Source organism: Caretta caretta, chromosome 6 (genome assembly GCF_965140235.1).
Source record: "Caretta caretta isolate rCarCar2 chromosome 6, rCarCar1.hap1, whole genome shotgun sequence".
NCBI classification, from domain to species: domain Eukaryota; kingdom Metazoa; phylum Chordata; order Testudines; family Cheloniidae; genus Caretta; species Caretta caretta.
In genome coordinates this window covers 38996699-39011633 of record NC_134211.1, presented here as the reverse complement: position 1 = coordinate 39011633, position 14935 = coordinate 38996699, and the positions used below count along the sequence as shown (strand labels likewise).

The 14935-nt window shown below is 39.2% G+C and overlaps 1 protein-coding gene across 1 annotated transcript in view; it reads right to left on the bottom strand.

Moving 5' to 3' along the window:
- Nucleotides 1-14935, bottom strand: part of CSTF3 (cleavage stimulation factor subunit 3) — a 77023-nt gene that overhangs the window by 6963 nt on the left and 55125 nt on the right. The window contains exons 4-17 of the mRNA XM_048853467.2: nt 13244-13276; nt 12654-12751; nt 10753-10819; nt 10622-10656; nt 10387-10513; nt 8900-8977; nt 8529-8691; nt 7838-7947; nt 7322-7438; nt 6894-6968; nt 5256-5399; nt 5065-5167; nt 2520-2589; nt 1192-1387 (exon numbers count right to left, since the gene is read on the bottom strand). Coding sequence (XP_048709424.1) covers nt 1192-1387; nt 2520-2589; nt 5065-5167; nt 5256-5399; nt 6894-6968; nt 7322-7438; nt 7838-7947; nt 8529-8691; nt 8900-8977; nt 10387-10513; nt 10622-10656; nt 10753-10819; nt 12654-12751; nt 13244-13276 — 1416 coding nt within the window. The remainder of the gene's footprint in view (nt 1-1191; nt 1388-2519; nt 2590-5064; nt 5168-5255; nt 5400-6893; nt 6969-7321; nt 7439-7837; nt 7948-8528; nt 8692-8899; nt 8978-10386; nt 10514-10621; nt 10657-10752; nt 10820-12653; nt 12752-13243; nt 13277-14935) is intronic.

Here is a 14935-nt window from a genome sequence, read left to right as displayed (position 1 = left end):
TGAAGCACCCTTTCTGAGAGATCTGATTCCAGTGTCCTTCCTCTTAGCAGAAGTGGGAAACAAAACAACCTTTCCAGCAGACAAGCTCTTATTGCTCTCACACTTGTTTACCTATTTCACATTGAACACAAAAACCTTCTAGTCTTATCCCTCAATTATTGTTTTCCCAAAACTTTACATATCGCAAAAAATTAAAACATCAGAAAAAAAATACACCCAGAAAAAACTAAACTAGTGGTTAAAACATTCCTAGAGCTTAACAGACGTGAGAACTGCCAGTATCACAGATCAGATATAAGCACTTAACACATTCTATTAAATCGTGACTGACATGCCTGAGGCTCTCAGCACTAACAGAAGTATGGTTGTTATTAAATAAAGGAAGTGTCAAATCCACCTAGGACAGGCAGATTTTCTCAGCCCTCCTGCTTAATATCATGTTCAGTCCATCAAAGTCAATGGGAGTTTTGCTACTGACTGAACAGCAATTGGGCTCATTGCTCCGATAGTTGTCGTTTCTAAGTTTTTTAGCAGAGGAATGCCTGCTTTTAAATGCCCATTGACTTCAGCAGGAATTTTGCTTGAGTAAGGAGCTCAGAATTAAGCCTGCATTGAGGATTTGGGTACTACAGGGCAAAGGCATTACTGCACCAACTTTTCATTGATGGGAGGCAAAAACTGAAATATTAATTTAGGCAGAGTTGTATCTGTTAGTCGTGTTCTCTCCCCCCAATAGTTAATGCCTGGTACTCAAAGAGCCAGCAGCCTGGGACCTCTTGAAGTTTTCACTTTGCCACCCAATAACTTTGCAGGTGAAGGACTGAACAAAAAGACTGTGAACTACATTAATTCCTGGTTTAACTTGGAGTTAAATCAGGGATAAATTAGACCCCGATGCTTTTAACTCCATTCTAGATCAGATCTGGGCCCAGCTAAAACAACTAAAAATTAAAAGGAGTCTATGGAAATAACAGCCCAATCTTGCTTTATTTGAAACTCAGTGACAAAACTTCCACTGGGGGCAGGATCAGGCTAAAAAATTAGAAGAGTAAAACCCTAATAAAAAATGTTCCCGTTTTTATTTTTTCTTGTCTGTCAAGGAAAACTTTAAGATGAGGTGAGACAGTGTTACAGGATTGCACCAGATCTCAAAAGAACTAATCGCAAAATTAAATTTTCTTAGCTACCTACCTTGTAACCAAGAGCTTTAAGTTCACTTGCAGAGCAAGGGTACAAATCCATGAACTTGTACCTATCTACCAGCAGAGCTGTTTCTTTACCCTCGTATTCTTCTTTGAAGGCTGTAAACCTCCGTTTTTCCACTTTAAGTATACTAGCTAGATCACCAATGTTACTTTCAAAAGCTAAAAACCGGGCCCAGATTTCTCTGCGAAAGGAAAAAGATAAAGGGAATGAATGATTGTTTGTGGGGAAAGCTATGCTGAATCCCTCCTACTTGTAAAGATACACAAGATGACAAATGTCAATAAAAGGGATTTGGAAGCATGGACATTACCATTTGAAGAAATTATTTCTTCAAGTATCTATTTTATGTGCATGCATAATAGGTAACACTAATACTATGCTCCTAATAATCTCTCTCATTTTTATGACACCTTTCTCTCCAATAGACCTTATAGCATTTTACAAACTATATACAATCAACACCACAGCAGTAGTGTGGAGGGCAGCAAGAGAAAGAGAGAGCGAGCAACCAATGCCCCGTGTTCTGCACAATGGTAAATCCCAATTTCTTTGTAGAAAATCCCACACAGCTTGGTAAGAAGGGATCTGAGCACGTATATCTGGGCTTAATTCAACTTTCATTTGAGCTTCACAACCCACCTTTGAGGAGAATTTGGCTTCTAAACTCTATACCTTCTTTGAAATGTGGATAAAAATTCTTCTTTCTCAGAGGATCGGAAGCAACAAACTGGGGCATGAATGAGCAGAGCAGTGGAACATTTGACTATGATGCATAGGTCTTGTAATGTAACGCTTGTGGACATTTCCCTGTGGGGAGCACCAGGGTTTGTAGTCTTGTTGGAAGAACTGTGTTTAATAGAGGAGATGGTGGGAGCATGGCTGACAGGGTTAGGGACCAGATGGGAAAGGGCTGCAAGCTCATCTACGATCCTTTTGCACTGTAGTTATTTCTCTGCTTTTTGTACTCCTTGGAAAGTCCAGTTCCCATCTCACCTTCTCTCATGGGCTTGCATTATTCCCCACAGTTTTTCCCTTCCTTTCCCAAAATGGCAGGGAACAATATTGTGATCAGCAGTACCACTGGCTAAAGAAAGTGTTGTATATTTACAGTGCAGGAGGTTTTTGTCCTATGTCGTCACCAATGCTGTGCTGAGCAGCTTCTGTAGTCCAAGGGGTGAATTCTATGCCCTTTCCTTTAGGTGGGATTATGAGGGAGAGTACACCTGCAGCAATTCTTCTAGTTAGTTTGTGACGTCTAAGCTTTAAAGGAGGGTTTTCAAGGATAGAAAAACAAAATAATTTGACAAACTTACCCAGATTTCTCAGGTGGGAGGCTTCCTGATGTTAAAACACGTTCAAACAAAACTCTTGTATTATTGTCCTCTAAAAAAATAAAAATATATAACAATTAAAAAGTATAAACATTAAATCCAGTTCCAAATCTGCTTCTACTCAGAGAAATTTGTCTTTAAAGTGAAAAATAAAAGCTCGTTCCAATGATATGATACTCTGACTTTATTTTATTTTCAATAAATAGGATTCAATAAACCTAAATACACAGCTACAGCTGTATCAATATGCAAGTCAATCCTATTGCGGTGGTATCAGGAAATGCAAAAGTCTCCTGCATGGACCTCTCAATATTTTATAGGTACTTACTGTGGTGGAAATGGAATTGTTCTGTAACATATGAATAGTGTATTGTGACCTGGTTATTGGGTTTTTCACGGTCTGAATATGTTGGCTTAGTTTAATACCAGGCTGTTGGAAAAACAAGCAGGAAACAGGACAATGGCTTGAGATAACCATCCATCTGCCCAGCAAGGTACAATGCAGGAGCCCTTTGCTTTGATGGTCTCTCTCTGACTGCCTGCAGAGTTACCCAAACTGGTTGTGGGCAGCAAGGTCCAAGTCTGAACTCAGGAGAACAAAAAACTAAACTAGTTTTAAAAGGACACCCCATCAAACGGGGAAAACGACTGACACCCAGACCAAGAGGTTCAGGCCTGGCTAGAGTCTCTGTAGAGATGGCATGCCTCTAGGTAAGAAAGAGATGCATATAGACCTACTGTTTTAGAATCCTTTTTCTCTTATGCTATGCTTTATTTCTACTGTTAAAATCAAACAATACTTTGGTTTAAAAAAGGTTGTCTGATCACTGTTTGCACCACTGGCCACAGACTCCTGAAGGGAAGAAACTTCAGGTACTGAACCCACGTGGTCTTGCTGGAATAAGCATGATTGATTGCAGAGCACTGTAGCCCAGACCCTGGGCCAAGAGTGGGATTCCACCCCGAAAGAGGTAAAGACTCAAGGCCTGACAGCTGACGGGGTGCACTTTGAGACCAGCAAGGGGTCGGGGTGCAGATAGTCCAGTAACTGTGACACCCACCACCACCTATTGCTGTGATGCTATCCTGTCCGGCTGGTGAAGTTCCAGCTGATACTGTGTGTAATGGTGCAGAGTAAATTCTTATCTATTCATCTGATTTCCCTAAAATCCCCCTATGCCAGCCAGATAGTCACAACAACAAAAAAGGGGGAGCTATTTTCAAAAATATTTAGTGTGAAGCTCTTTAGCACTAATATTACCTTTGTTCAGAAAAATCTCTAAGTGAGCAGGCTCAGCCAGCCAACTCTGTTCACTGGTATGTGATGTCACAAAGCCTTTGTTTTTTCCCCTCTCTACATCTGCTCTTATGAGAATTTACACAAATACCCATTTTCTCAGAGGGATGTTAGGGAACTGGATTTTTGTACAAACATCCCTTTGTTTCAAGTATGCCCCCTCTTCAAAATCTCTCTTAAAGAGATAAAATAAATGAAGCGTGCTAATTGAGCTATTAGATAATAACTAAGGGTTACATTGTATCATTTAAATGCCAGTGTAGGGAAAGGAAAGTGGTGCAAGCATAGGCCCAAATGGGCCAGTATGTGTGGATGGATAAGTAACATCACCCACCGCTGTGGAAGCCCCTCCATGTGAGCTCAGCGGTTTGGGGATCTGATGAATCTTTAGAAAGCATGGCTGGGCAGGGAAGGAGACTAGGGAGTTAGGACAAGCCACTCTCCCTACTCTTCTCTGAATCTGTGAAACACCACAGCAGCTACACACACAGCCTCCCCTGCAACCCCACACCTTTGCTTCAGACAGCTCCAGTTTCTTGTCTATTCCATTAACTCCCACACTAATGAGTCCTGCAGTGGCATTGCCCTGCTGCTAGCCCCACAACAGGTACACTGACACTGCATACACGCCCTCTCCCCTTGCACGTGTATGGCTTTGTATCCTTGGAGCACTGTATGCCCCTCCTATCAATGGCCTTTGACAGCCATAGCCCCCTGCCAAGGAAACACCAATTCTAAGTTGTCAGTTAATTCACAATACTAATTTGAATTTTGCTTTTCCCATCAACTGTTGGGGAATGAATTTTATTTGTACTTGTGAAAGGTCAGAATTCCGCAGTCACAACAGGAAAGGATCAATCCATCACTGTTGTTGAGTCTGCAGACAGACTTTTTAACCCCCTATGAATCTTTGTGCCCAAGGAGTTAGATTTTCCTAATATGTTTTCCATTGTCAACTACAGATGCAATGAAACTGCCACAGTGCAAAGTACTTAAGGACTTGGAAAGCCCACTCTGTATAGTGATGAGACAAAATGGGATCTCAGTGTCACTTCATTTCTGGATCTTCACTGTGCAGAAAATGGCACAAAATCACAGAGCTTTTGTGAAGAAGATTATTGCCCCGTAGGAAAGAATTCAAACCAGTATGCAAACAACTTGGACTGAAGCCAAACTCCGATAGTGAAGGTTAATGTTTCATTAGTAGCCCTCCCAGTTCCCAAAGCTTACCATTAAGGTGAGACAAATAGTCAATGTATGCCAGTACATATTCTGGAATGTCTCCATATTTCTTCAGTCCCAACTCAAAAATCTTGAAGGCCACTGACTTGTCCTGCAAATGTTAAAATAGCGCTATTAGATTCAAAAAGCAGCACAACTATTAACACTTCATTAATCCCAAAGAATATGTCTGAGTTTACCTTACTACAGTAATACTCCATCAAAGCTGCCGTAACATAGACATGATGGCGAGTCCGGGCATCCTCTCTCGCTTTCTTAAATATCATTCTTCCAGATTTGATGCCTTCTGCCCGCCTTGCAAATTTCATATACTGTATATATACCTGAAATATACATGATGATTTGTTCAACACACAAGATGGTATGCAAAATATAAAAGTATTAAGATATGAAAAAGATCCTTTGGGCATATCTAGAATCCGCTCCAGTCACAAAATATAATAATTCATAATAGAAACAACACGTTCAGACAAGGTAGCAACTATGAGACAGCATCATGGAATATATACTGCACCATAGCTTTAATCGACCTATTTATTTTTGACACGAGGCCTGTATAAAATTACAAGGATAATCAATATTAAAATTCTTGAGGCAGGAGAGGTGGTTAGGTGGGTATGAATTTACATAGGCTATTGCCTTCAGAGAATTACAATTATACATAAGTCATTTGCTGTTTCTAAAAATGGCAAGTATCTTACAGGGATAACAGAGCACATACAGGAGGCCATAAGACCCATAACTGAAGATGTATGCTAAAAGTCTGTTCAAAAATTTACTAGTGGGTAACGGGATCTGAAATACTATTCATTCTGTCCTATTAGACTTGTAATTTTGATGTATGGTCATGCAAATAGCAAGCATATGGTAATTAATTAACTGATCTGTGGTGTGTATTCTCTATGGACTTGAGTCTCCTTTCACTTATTCTGGGTTAAATTAGGAGTAACAGCATTGATTCAACTGAAAAACTGGTGAGTGAGAGAGAGAAAGAGAGAGAATCAGGCTCTGGGAGTTTCACAGAGATTCACTTGTACTTGAAGCTGCATTGCGATCTAGTAAACAGAGACCTGGACTGGAGTTAGGAGACCAGATTTCTGACTCTGCCACTGCCCTGCTGTATGACCTTGGACTTATCACATTACCTCTCTGCGCCTCTGTTCCCTTCCCACCCTGTCTTGTCTATTCATAATATAAGCTCTTCAGGACAGGAACTCTACCTCACTATGTGTTCGTACAATGCTAGTACAATGGGCACTCTTGTAATACAAATAGTAATAATACAACTTTCTTTTTTTCCTCAAAGTGTCAGCGTAGTACTAATCTTGGGTATTTATGCAGTGTACTTCATCCCAAAGTGCTTCATAAACTTAAACATAAAGCACCACTGCGTTGCATCATCCACTGGGATAGAGTGTGGCAATCAATGGGTGCAAAGCACGCAGTTATGGCAAGAGGAAATGAAATTTTGGTCAAGTCAACAAAGCAAATGCCTATTCTTATGGAGCATGTCAAGGGATCTTCAAAGTCCATTCGAATGGATATGGCTTGCTGTAGGTTTTTAAGGACACAGAGAGTAAAGTGCATGGTACCTAATTTATCTACCTTGGAAGACTAAAGGGCAGAGTTGTTAACCCTGCTGGAATTTGAAACTGTGGTTTCCAAGAGTCTACGTATTCTCAACCTAATACTTAGTCCACTAGTCATCCACTTGAGCTATTAACTGATGAGAACGCTACCCATTCTTTGGGTGTACTGAGATCAATATGACTGGAAATGTGTAAAAACTAAAACTGAATAGTATAGAATCATCTTACCAAAGTAGGATCAATATCTTCAATAGCCAAGAGCCGGTTATATATGCTGTGCACCTTCTCATACTTCATTCGACTCTGAGGAAATAAAATAAAATAAAAAAATTGCTAACATGCTTCATAATACTAGAGAAGCTGAAGTTCCTGGAAGTCTCTCTCTGCCACTGTCTGCCTCTACCTACTTGTTTGAAAAATAATAATAATTAAATAATTAAATAGAAAGCTGAATATTTCTAACATATTTTTGGAATTAATAATATAGAAATATTTTTCCATTATATTACTTTAGCCTACAAAGTATCAATGTAGGCTGAGAAGTTTGGCAGAATTAATATTCTGTTTATACAGTACTTTTCAAGCAGATGAGATTTTGGAGAAAAGACATCTTGTCCCACTGGAGTTTGAGTCAATACTGAAATCTTTACGCTTACCTCTTCATAGTCTGCATATGCAAAGTACAGAAGCATGTTCTTCTTTAGTAAAGTGCTGATCGCTCTTTCATAAATATTAGCAGCCTCATCACTGAACAGTTTAGCATTGTTCATGTCCTATGATAAACAAACATTGTAACAACATTATTTAATACTCATGACACTGAAGACAAAATCAAGATCTGATCTGGCAGGCACTTGTGCACATGGATTTTATTTATGCGAGTAGTCCTACTGAATTCAAATGGAGTATTGACTCCATTCGCTCATGTACATAAGCGTTTGAAGGGTCAGCATTAGAATGCTAATATATGTATCAACCATAAAAATCTAACATTTAAACTACTTAAAATATTTAATGCCAACATTATAATTGCATTTCATAACTCAAAGTCTCTTAAGTGCAATTATTTTTAATTTTTGATATTATGGAATACTATTCAGAATTCTAAAATCTACACACAGTTTGAAATGCTAAAAATGTGTTTTCCCCTTTGGCCGTATCCATTCCCTTACCCCTTTCTCAGCTAGCAGCTTACTGGATTGCTCAAGATACTGTGCAGCCTCGTACCAGATATCTGGATGATGCCCGAGGACCAACAGGCACTGCTCATAAGCAAACATAACTAGGGGGAAAAAGTCAAAGTGATAAATATTCCTAGCAAAAGAATTTGTATGACTCTATATTAGTAACTTACACTGGTTAACTAAATTACAAATGTACCAAACACAGAAGTATCAGATAATACATTAGATCCTACTAATACACAACGTGGCTTGAGGACAGCCTGCCTCTCTTCGGGACACTACCCAGTTGTAGTCAGTGGACATACTGATGCAAGATCCCCTCAGTATAACAGAGGGGGTGACTGGAAAAGTCTTCTGCATATGGGCCTGTGACCTCCCATCATGGTCTGAAATAGCCTATATTTGCAGATTTTCCAGGCCTGCTATAGGGCATTTGCAGCCTGGCCTTTGAAGGGAGTTAAGGCAGCTTGAAGTACTGACAGTGTTATTTGTATGTAGAGCCAGAATTGGGATTAATGAAGAAAAAAAATGATTTGACCAACTTTAGACATAGCACCTTAACATTGACAATGTTAAGAACACTTTACTTCTGCAGCTGAAGGTCACTCCCAATTCTCAACAATGATTCAAATCATGTTGCAGAGTATCTATGTCTGATTCTGATATTTAATCATGTTACCTCTTTTTGTTATGAGAGTTTGGTCTTCTGTGCGCAGTGGATTACTCTTTTCCCACTGGATATATTTCTTCCACATGTCAACCTGCTGAGCCTCTTGGGGAGTATTCTGTGGGGGGACGGAGGGAGCATTGCGATCCAGACCTTTCATAACAGTCTCATATTCCTGAAGAGGTAGATAATGTTTTAAGTTGTAGAGAGAAATAGACATCATGAAAGTGACTGCTTACAGGTATGCTTAGCATTTTTGTCCTGTGAAAATATCAAGTCTATCAGCCTACCAAACAAGTAGCTTAAAATCTTAACTAGGCTTAATGTTTTCTGGCTTTTATGGAATTAAACAATGTAAAAATGAAGTGAACAGGAGTCTGTACCTTGGCCACACGTCTAGCATTCATATAATCTCTACTCCGATCTTCAATCATTTTTTTAGCTAGGTGAATATTGATTCCCTAGGGAGAAAAATAAACAGCAATTGAAAATACACTATTTTACAAAAACATACAAACTACTGGATTTTATTTCAGAGAGAGGAAGGGCCCTGTAAAACAATTTAAGAATGTTCAACAGAAGTCTTTTAAAAGGTATGGACATCAGAAAACAACAAATATCTCCAAATAAATGTATGATAAGCGGCCAAGTTAGGGAACAAATGCGATGACGTGAACAATCTGTGTTTGGCTATTTCTTTTTGCTCCCAAAACTTTTTAGTCATTTATATCACAAAATATTTTTGATTTTTTTACTTCTAACACTATGCCCTAAGTGATGTTTGACTGTGCAGGAAGGATTCAGAGACTTAAGACTTCTAAAACATAAGAATAAACTTTACATACAAATTATGGGACATAAGACTGAAATTTTGTCTTGCCCGAAGCAATGATCAGTCCACAGTCAGTCACAATTCCTTCCCTCATTACCCCTTGTCCTTTATCAAGTGAAGCTCAGCTCTGTTGTCCAGCACATTGCAGAGGTCAGAGCCAAGGCACTGGCCACTCCCATCCCTCCTTGCTCATCTATGAGGGGTTAAGAGTAATAACAGCTCCACAAAATCTGCTCTGTCCCATTAATACAGATTGGCAATCAGGGTACTGAAGTAGGTGAGTAGGCTTTGTACACACTTATTCCCCAAGGTGGGCACATAGGACAAGTTATAATCATGCCCCTTAAAAAAATTATTAATTTTAAATTTCTGAGAAAGATAATCATATTCTTTAAACTCATCGTGCTGTTCATTTAAATGGAATGAAACTCCCTTGGTATTTGCTACTTCAAATGCCTTACACATCGGACTAAGGGCATGAACTGGACTAGATCCTGCAAATTTTACTCTCTCCTGCAATTTGTTGAATGCCATAAACTCCTACTGAATTCAGGCCTTAAGGGAACTCTGTGGGGATATGGCATCTACTGAGTACAGATCAAATAAGACCCTAAAAACCAGCACACTTAGATATTCAAAAGGCTCACGTTTTTCTTGACTCTTCACAATGGACATCAATATTAAAAATAAAAAATTGCTACTAAAACTCTCCAATACAGCAGACGGAAAACGCATGACACTATGTAACTTAAAACATCACAACAAACTATATGAAAAGGGAAAAATTCTCAAAGTTTATCCGAACAAATAGTCTGTAAGTGAAGAAATACAAAGAAACAAATTATCACCCTGTAAAATTCTCGCATGGATGCACAAAGAGCTCACCATTGTACATACAAAACATGCATTGGACTACCTTTTATCTGTTTGCACACATATATAGGGTGGACACAATTCTGCAACCAACTTTTAGTCGTTTTTAAGACAGGATTTTCTAAACAAACCTAAAATCACAAACAATTTTATTTTCTCAGTTACCTCTTCATATTTGTTATAATCTCTCCAGAGTTGTTCAATGTTGATCATTGGGTTCACACAACCTCGCTGGTAAACCCTACGAACAGCAGTTATCCTCTGGTTTTCTGCATAAGATCCAACTGCCTCTCTAATAGTGAAGTGAGACACTAACATGTCAGTAATTAAAACACTGTAACTTATATAAAACATTATAATTACATGAATTAACTTTTAAAATATACTTAAAAGTACTTACACGCCTTTCAAAAAATTGATGTAATCCACCCAGATCTACGTAAAAAAAAAAAAAAAAAAAACCAGAAAAAATTAAATTAAGAAGCACTTAGTACAGTAATCAGAAATAACTAGTTAGATAACAAAACATACCTGGTATGACATGATTTCCATGCCGATTTTATCCAGAGCAAAGTCATATGCCTGAGCCATTTTTTCTCTGAAAAAAATGCCACAATATTGAAAACATTCAGAGCTGGGACTAGGTTTTATCAATTTTAATGAATAGTATTTATTTTAAAAACTCTTTTAGCAACCAATTCTAAATATATATTTAAGTAAAAAAGACTAGTGCTGTAAAATAGGTGTTTGGTTTCCTTAAATTCCTGGCATTCTGTATTCAGACAATTACCACAAGCAAGGAAGTTAAAAGGAAAACTGTAGCTGGCCTAGTGCACTGATGGCAGTACGTAATGCTCTCGTGTGCCTGGGGCTCTCTCTTCTTAGATGAGTGGAGCTCACATATGCCATGTGCACCAGGAATAGAGGAGATAAGGCCAGTTGCTCTATAAATATTCCTTGCTGACTGATTTACTTAGTGGCAATACCGGAAAGAGATTAGGAATCCCTGAGAAAAACAACAAAAAGCAGTTAAGAATTAAAAGGAGTGGTTTACAATTAAAAAAATTGAATGGACCTGGTTTTTACTTTGAAATGCTCTTCTTCCCCTCCCTCCATAAAAATTACTTCTTTTTAATAATCAAAAGATTTCATGGAAATTTTTTTAAAAATCTTTCCACCATCAACCTCTTGCCGCCCCTGGTCTCTGCCAAAAACTGTAATTTTGTTTTCACTCTCCCTTTTTCCATCTTCCCACCTGCCTTTTCACCCCCTTCTCCACACATTTTGCCACTGAAAAAAGGGTTAGGGAATATAAGACAAAGGAAAGGGGAGAAGAAATACCCCCCCAAAATGTGATTTTTCATATTTTTAATTGATAATTTTAAATTAAAAATTCTGATTTTCTTCATCAAATTTATTTACCATTTTTAACAGCAGTAGTAATGAGTATGTATATCTTCGCTAAGTGATGACTGTGGAGAGAACATGACAACAACCTACAGCTTCTTAAAGTGTAAACATTAAGGCCATGTCTACAAGGGCTACAGCAGCACGGCTATGCCACTGCAGCTATGCTGCTGTAGCACCATAGCGTAGACGTTTCTCGCGGCATCAGAAGGAGTTTTCCCATTGCTATCACTAATCCACCTCTCCAAGCAGCCGTAGCAGAGTCGACAGAAGTATTCCGCAGTAATCTAGCCACATCTACATCAGGGGTTAAATCAGCTTAATTTCGGTGCTTGGGGGTGTGAATTTTTCATGCCTCTAAGTGCTACCGCTATGTCGATCTAACTTGTAAGTGTAGGCCAGGCCTTCGGATGGAGAGGAATTTAGTGCAGTACGCAGGAGTATAAGCAGGAGAAATGGGATGAAATTAAGGAAAGAAAAGTTTAAAATGAACATCCAAAAATTCTTCCCAACACCATGATGTATTAAGTTCTAGAATAGTCTTCCCAGGCCTTGTCTAAACTAGAGTTCTTCAACTGTTCCCACCTCGAATATTGTATCTTGATTAAAGCTAACACTTGAGCTGTATTACTTGACCATCAATCCTGGTCTACAGAAGGCTTTTATTATTTGCCCCCATTGACCAGAAAGTTTAAAATTAGATTAGACTAGGCAAAAGATAATGTATGATAGGGAACAATCCCTCATTAACAGGCAAATGGACAGGACAATTTACTTCTCTAACTTCTCTGGTTGTCTCAAGGAAGCAACTTTATCTGCTATTTTATATGGAGCATGAGTATGGCAACTGCCTTCCAGAAAGAATCAAGAGAAAATGTTTCTGGAACAGAGAGCAGGCGATATCTTATAGACCCATTATGATCAGAGCCAGGTTTGTCAAGACAAAACCCCTGTTCAATGCCTCGTAAAGGAAAAGAGAACCACCATCAAAACTAAAGAATTTGGAACAAACCATTTTTACTTACTTGTAACTGGGTAGCTTTCCCTTGGTTTCACGTACATACGAAAGGTAACACTTCCATAAATCTATGTGTAGCACTTTCATAAGGCATCTTTGAAACAACTGTTAATATATGGAGAAAACATGATCAAGAATCCAAGAACAGAAATTACATTTTTATATTATTTCTTTGAGCGCCTCAATTAAAACCTTCTCTGTTATTCTGAGCTGAAATGTATTGGAAAGAATACCTAAAATACCCACTGATTTGATAAGATTATCTTCATGTTAGGTAGTGAGAACTGGCGAGGTATAAAATGCAGGACAATTGTTCTGCTGACCCCACTGTTTACAGTGTGTTGACAGCAATAAAACCCACTTTAGTGATCATACTTCTAAGGTATCCTTGGATAAATTGGATAAAAAAAGAATAACTCAGATAAAATATTCAATGCAAGCTGCAGTTCTTTCCAATCTACTACCCCAGCCTTATGAGATGATACCTGGTCTCCTTATAAATATATATATTTCATATGTAAGGTCCTAAGAATTTTTTGTTTTAAAAACCAAAATCTTAAAAATTACATAAAGTATAGAATTTATTATTGGACTCACCTTTTCTACTTTGTCATAATTTTTTGCTTTAATCTGTAGGGAAGCAGAAAAGAATAAATAAATTGGAAAAATCCTATTTTTAAAAGTAAATTTTGTATACGCAATGGTGAAATGGTTTGTCTGTGTTTAGAGTAATAATGAGTTCTAGTCCACTGCTCTAGCCACTAGGCCACATTGCCTCCCTATATTTCAACACAACGTAACTCTGCAAAATTATTATTCATTGTACAAGAAGCCTCTATTTTTCTTGGCTATTTCTGTTTTTAGGGCCAAGTCTTAGTTCTATTGCAGTCAAATGGAGGTTTACTTCATTGACTTCCAACAGGACCAGAATTTCGGCCTTAATGAGCATTCTTACTTATATTCTGTATTGGAAGTCAAATTTTCTAAGTTGGACACTTACTTTAAGGTGCTAAATTGTGGACTTAACTGCACAAAAACAGATACTAGTTACCTCTGTGCCCATCTGATCATCCAGATTCTGGGCACCCCATCTGAACCACCCTAGTTTGAATATTGAGCTAAATGGGTCATTTCATTTATCAATCCACTATAACATTTGAATTATGTTCTTTAACGTATTGCTGGCAAACATCATTACATCATGCTGAAAAGTGTTTGTGTTAAAATAAACCTCCTGAAATGTTCAAAAAAGAGTTGGCTGAATAACAAAGTATTCTTGAGTAAACCCAGTAAATTCAGCTCTCATATTTGTGGAGTCATATTATTTATCATTTGGAAGTATGTTAGCAACTTCTACAAATTTCAGCAAGAGCGATTATTCATCCCAACTCATACCAGAAGAATGTTATTTTCCTGTTAAAAGTTTCAGTCATCCAATTAGAAAGCAGAAATATTCAGGGATTTATGTGACCAATCGTTCATTAACTGAACCTGATTTCTGAGTAATCTTAGTTAAGGCAACTTTTTAGTCACGGGTATTTGTAGTAAAACTCATGGACAGGTCACGGGCAGTAAACAAAAAATCATGGCCTGTGACCCGACCATGAGTTTTACTTTATACCCCTAACTAAAACTTGGGCCAGCGTTTCTCTATGGGGGTGGTCTGGGGGCACCACGGGTGCTGGAGGAGGTGGTCCGGCTGGGGCGGGGTGGGGGGGCAGGTGTGGTGCGTGATCTGGGACCCCCGCTGATGCTGGGGGGGAGGAGGGGGTGGAGTGTGGCCCAGGACCCCTCCGCTAGTGGGGGGGGGGGGCGGGGGCGGGGACGGGTTGGTGGGGCAGGCAGGCTCCCTACCCAGCTCCAACCAGCATGTCTCTGCAGCTCCTAGGTGGAGGGCCTGGGGGCTCTGTGCGCTGCTCCCACCACAAGCACCGGCTCTGCAGCTCCCATTGGCTGGCAACCACAGCCAATGGGAGCTGGGGGGTGGGGCTGCCGCCTGCAGGCACAGACAGTGCGCAGAGCCACCTGGCTCCTCTGTCTAGGAGCTGCAGGAACATGCTGGTGGAAGCCAGGAAGCCCCCCCCACCAAGATCAGTGCCGCCCCGCAGTTCAACCGTCTGCCCTCCCACACACCCAAACTTCTGCAGGCAACCCCTGAGCCAGCTGCACCATCCGCTGCAGAAGTCACGGTATCTTAGTCATAGTAAACAGTTTGCAAACAACCAAAAGGCTCAAACTTGTTTGGTTGGTTGCATTATTCAGCAAATATTTACAAATAATAAATATATT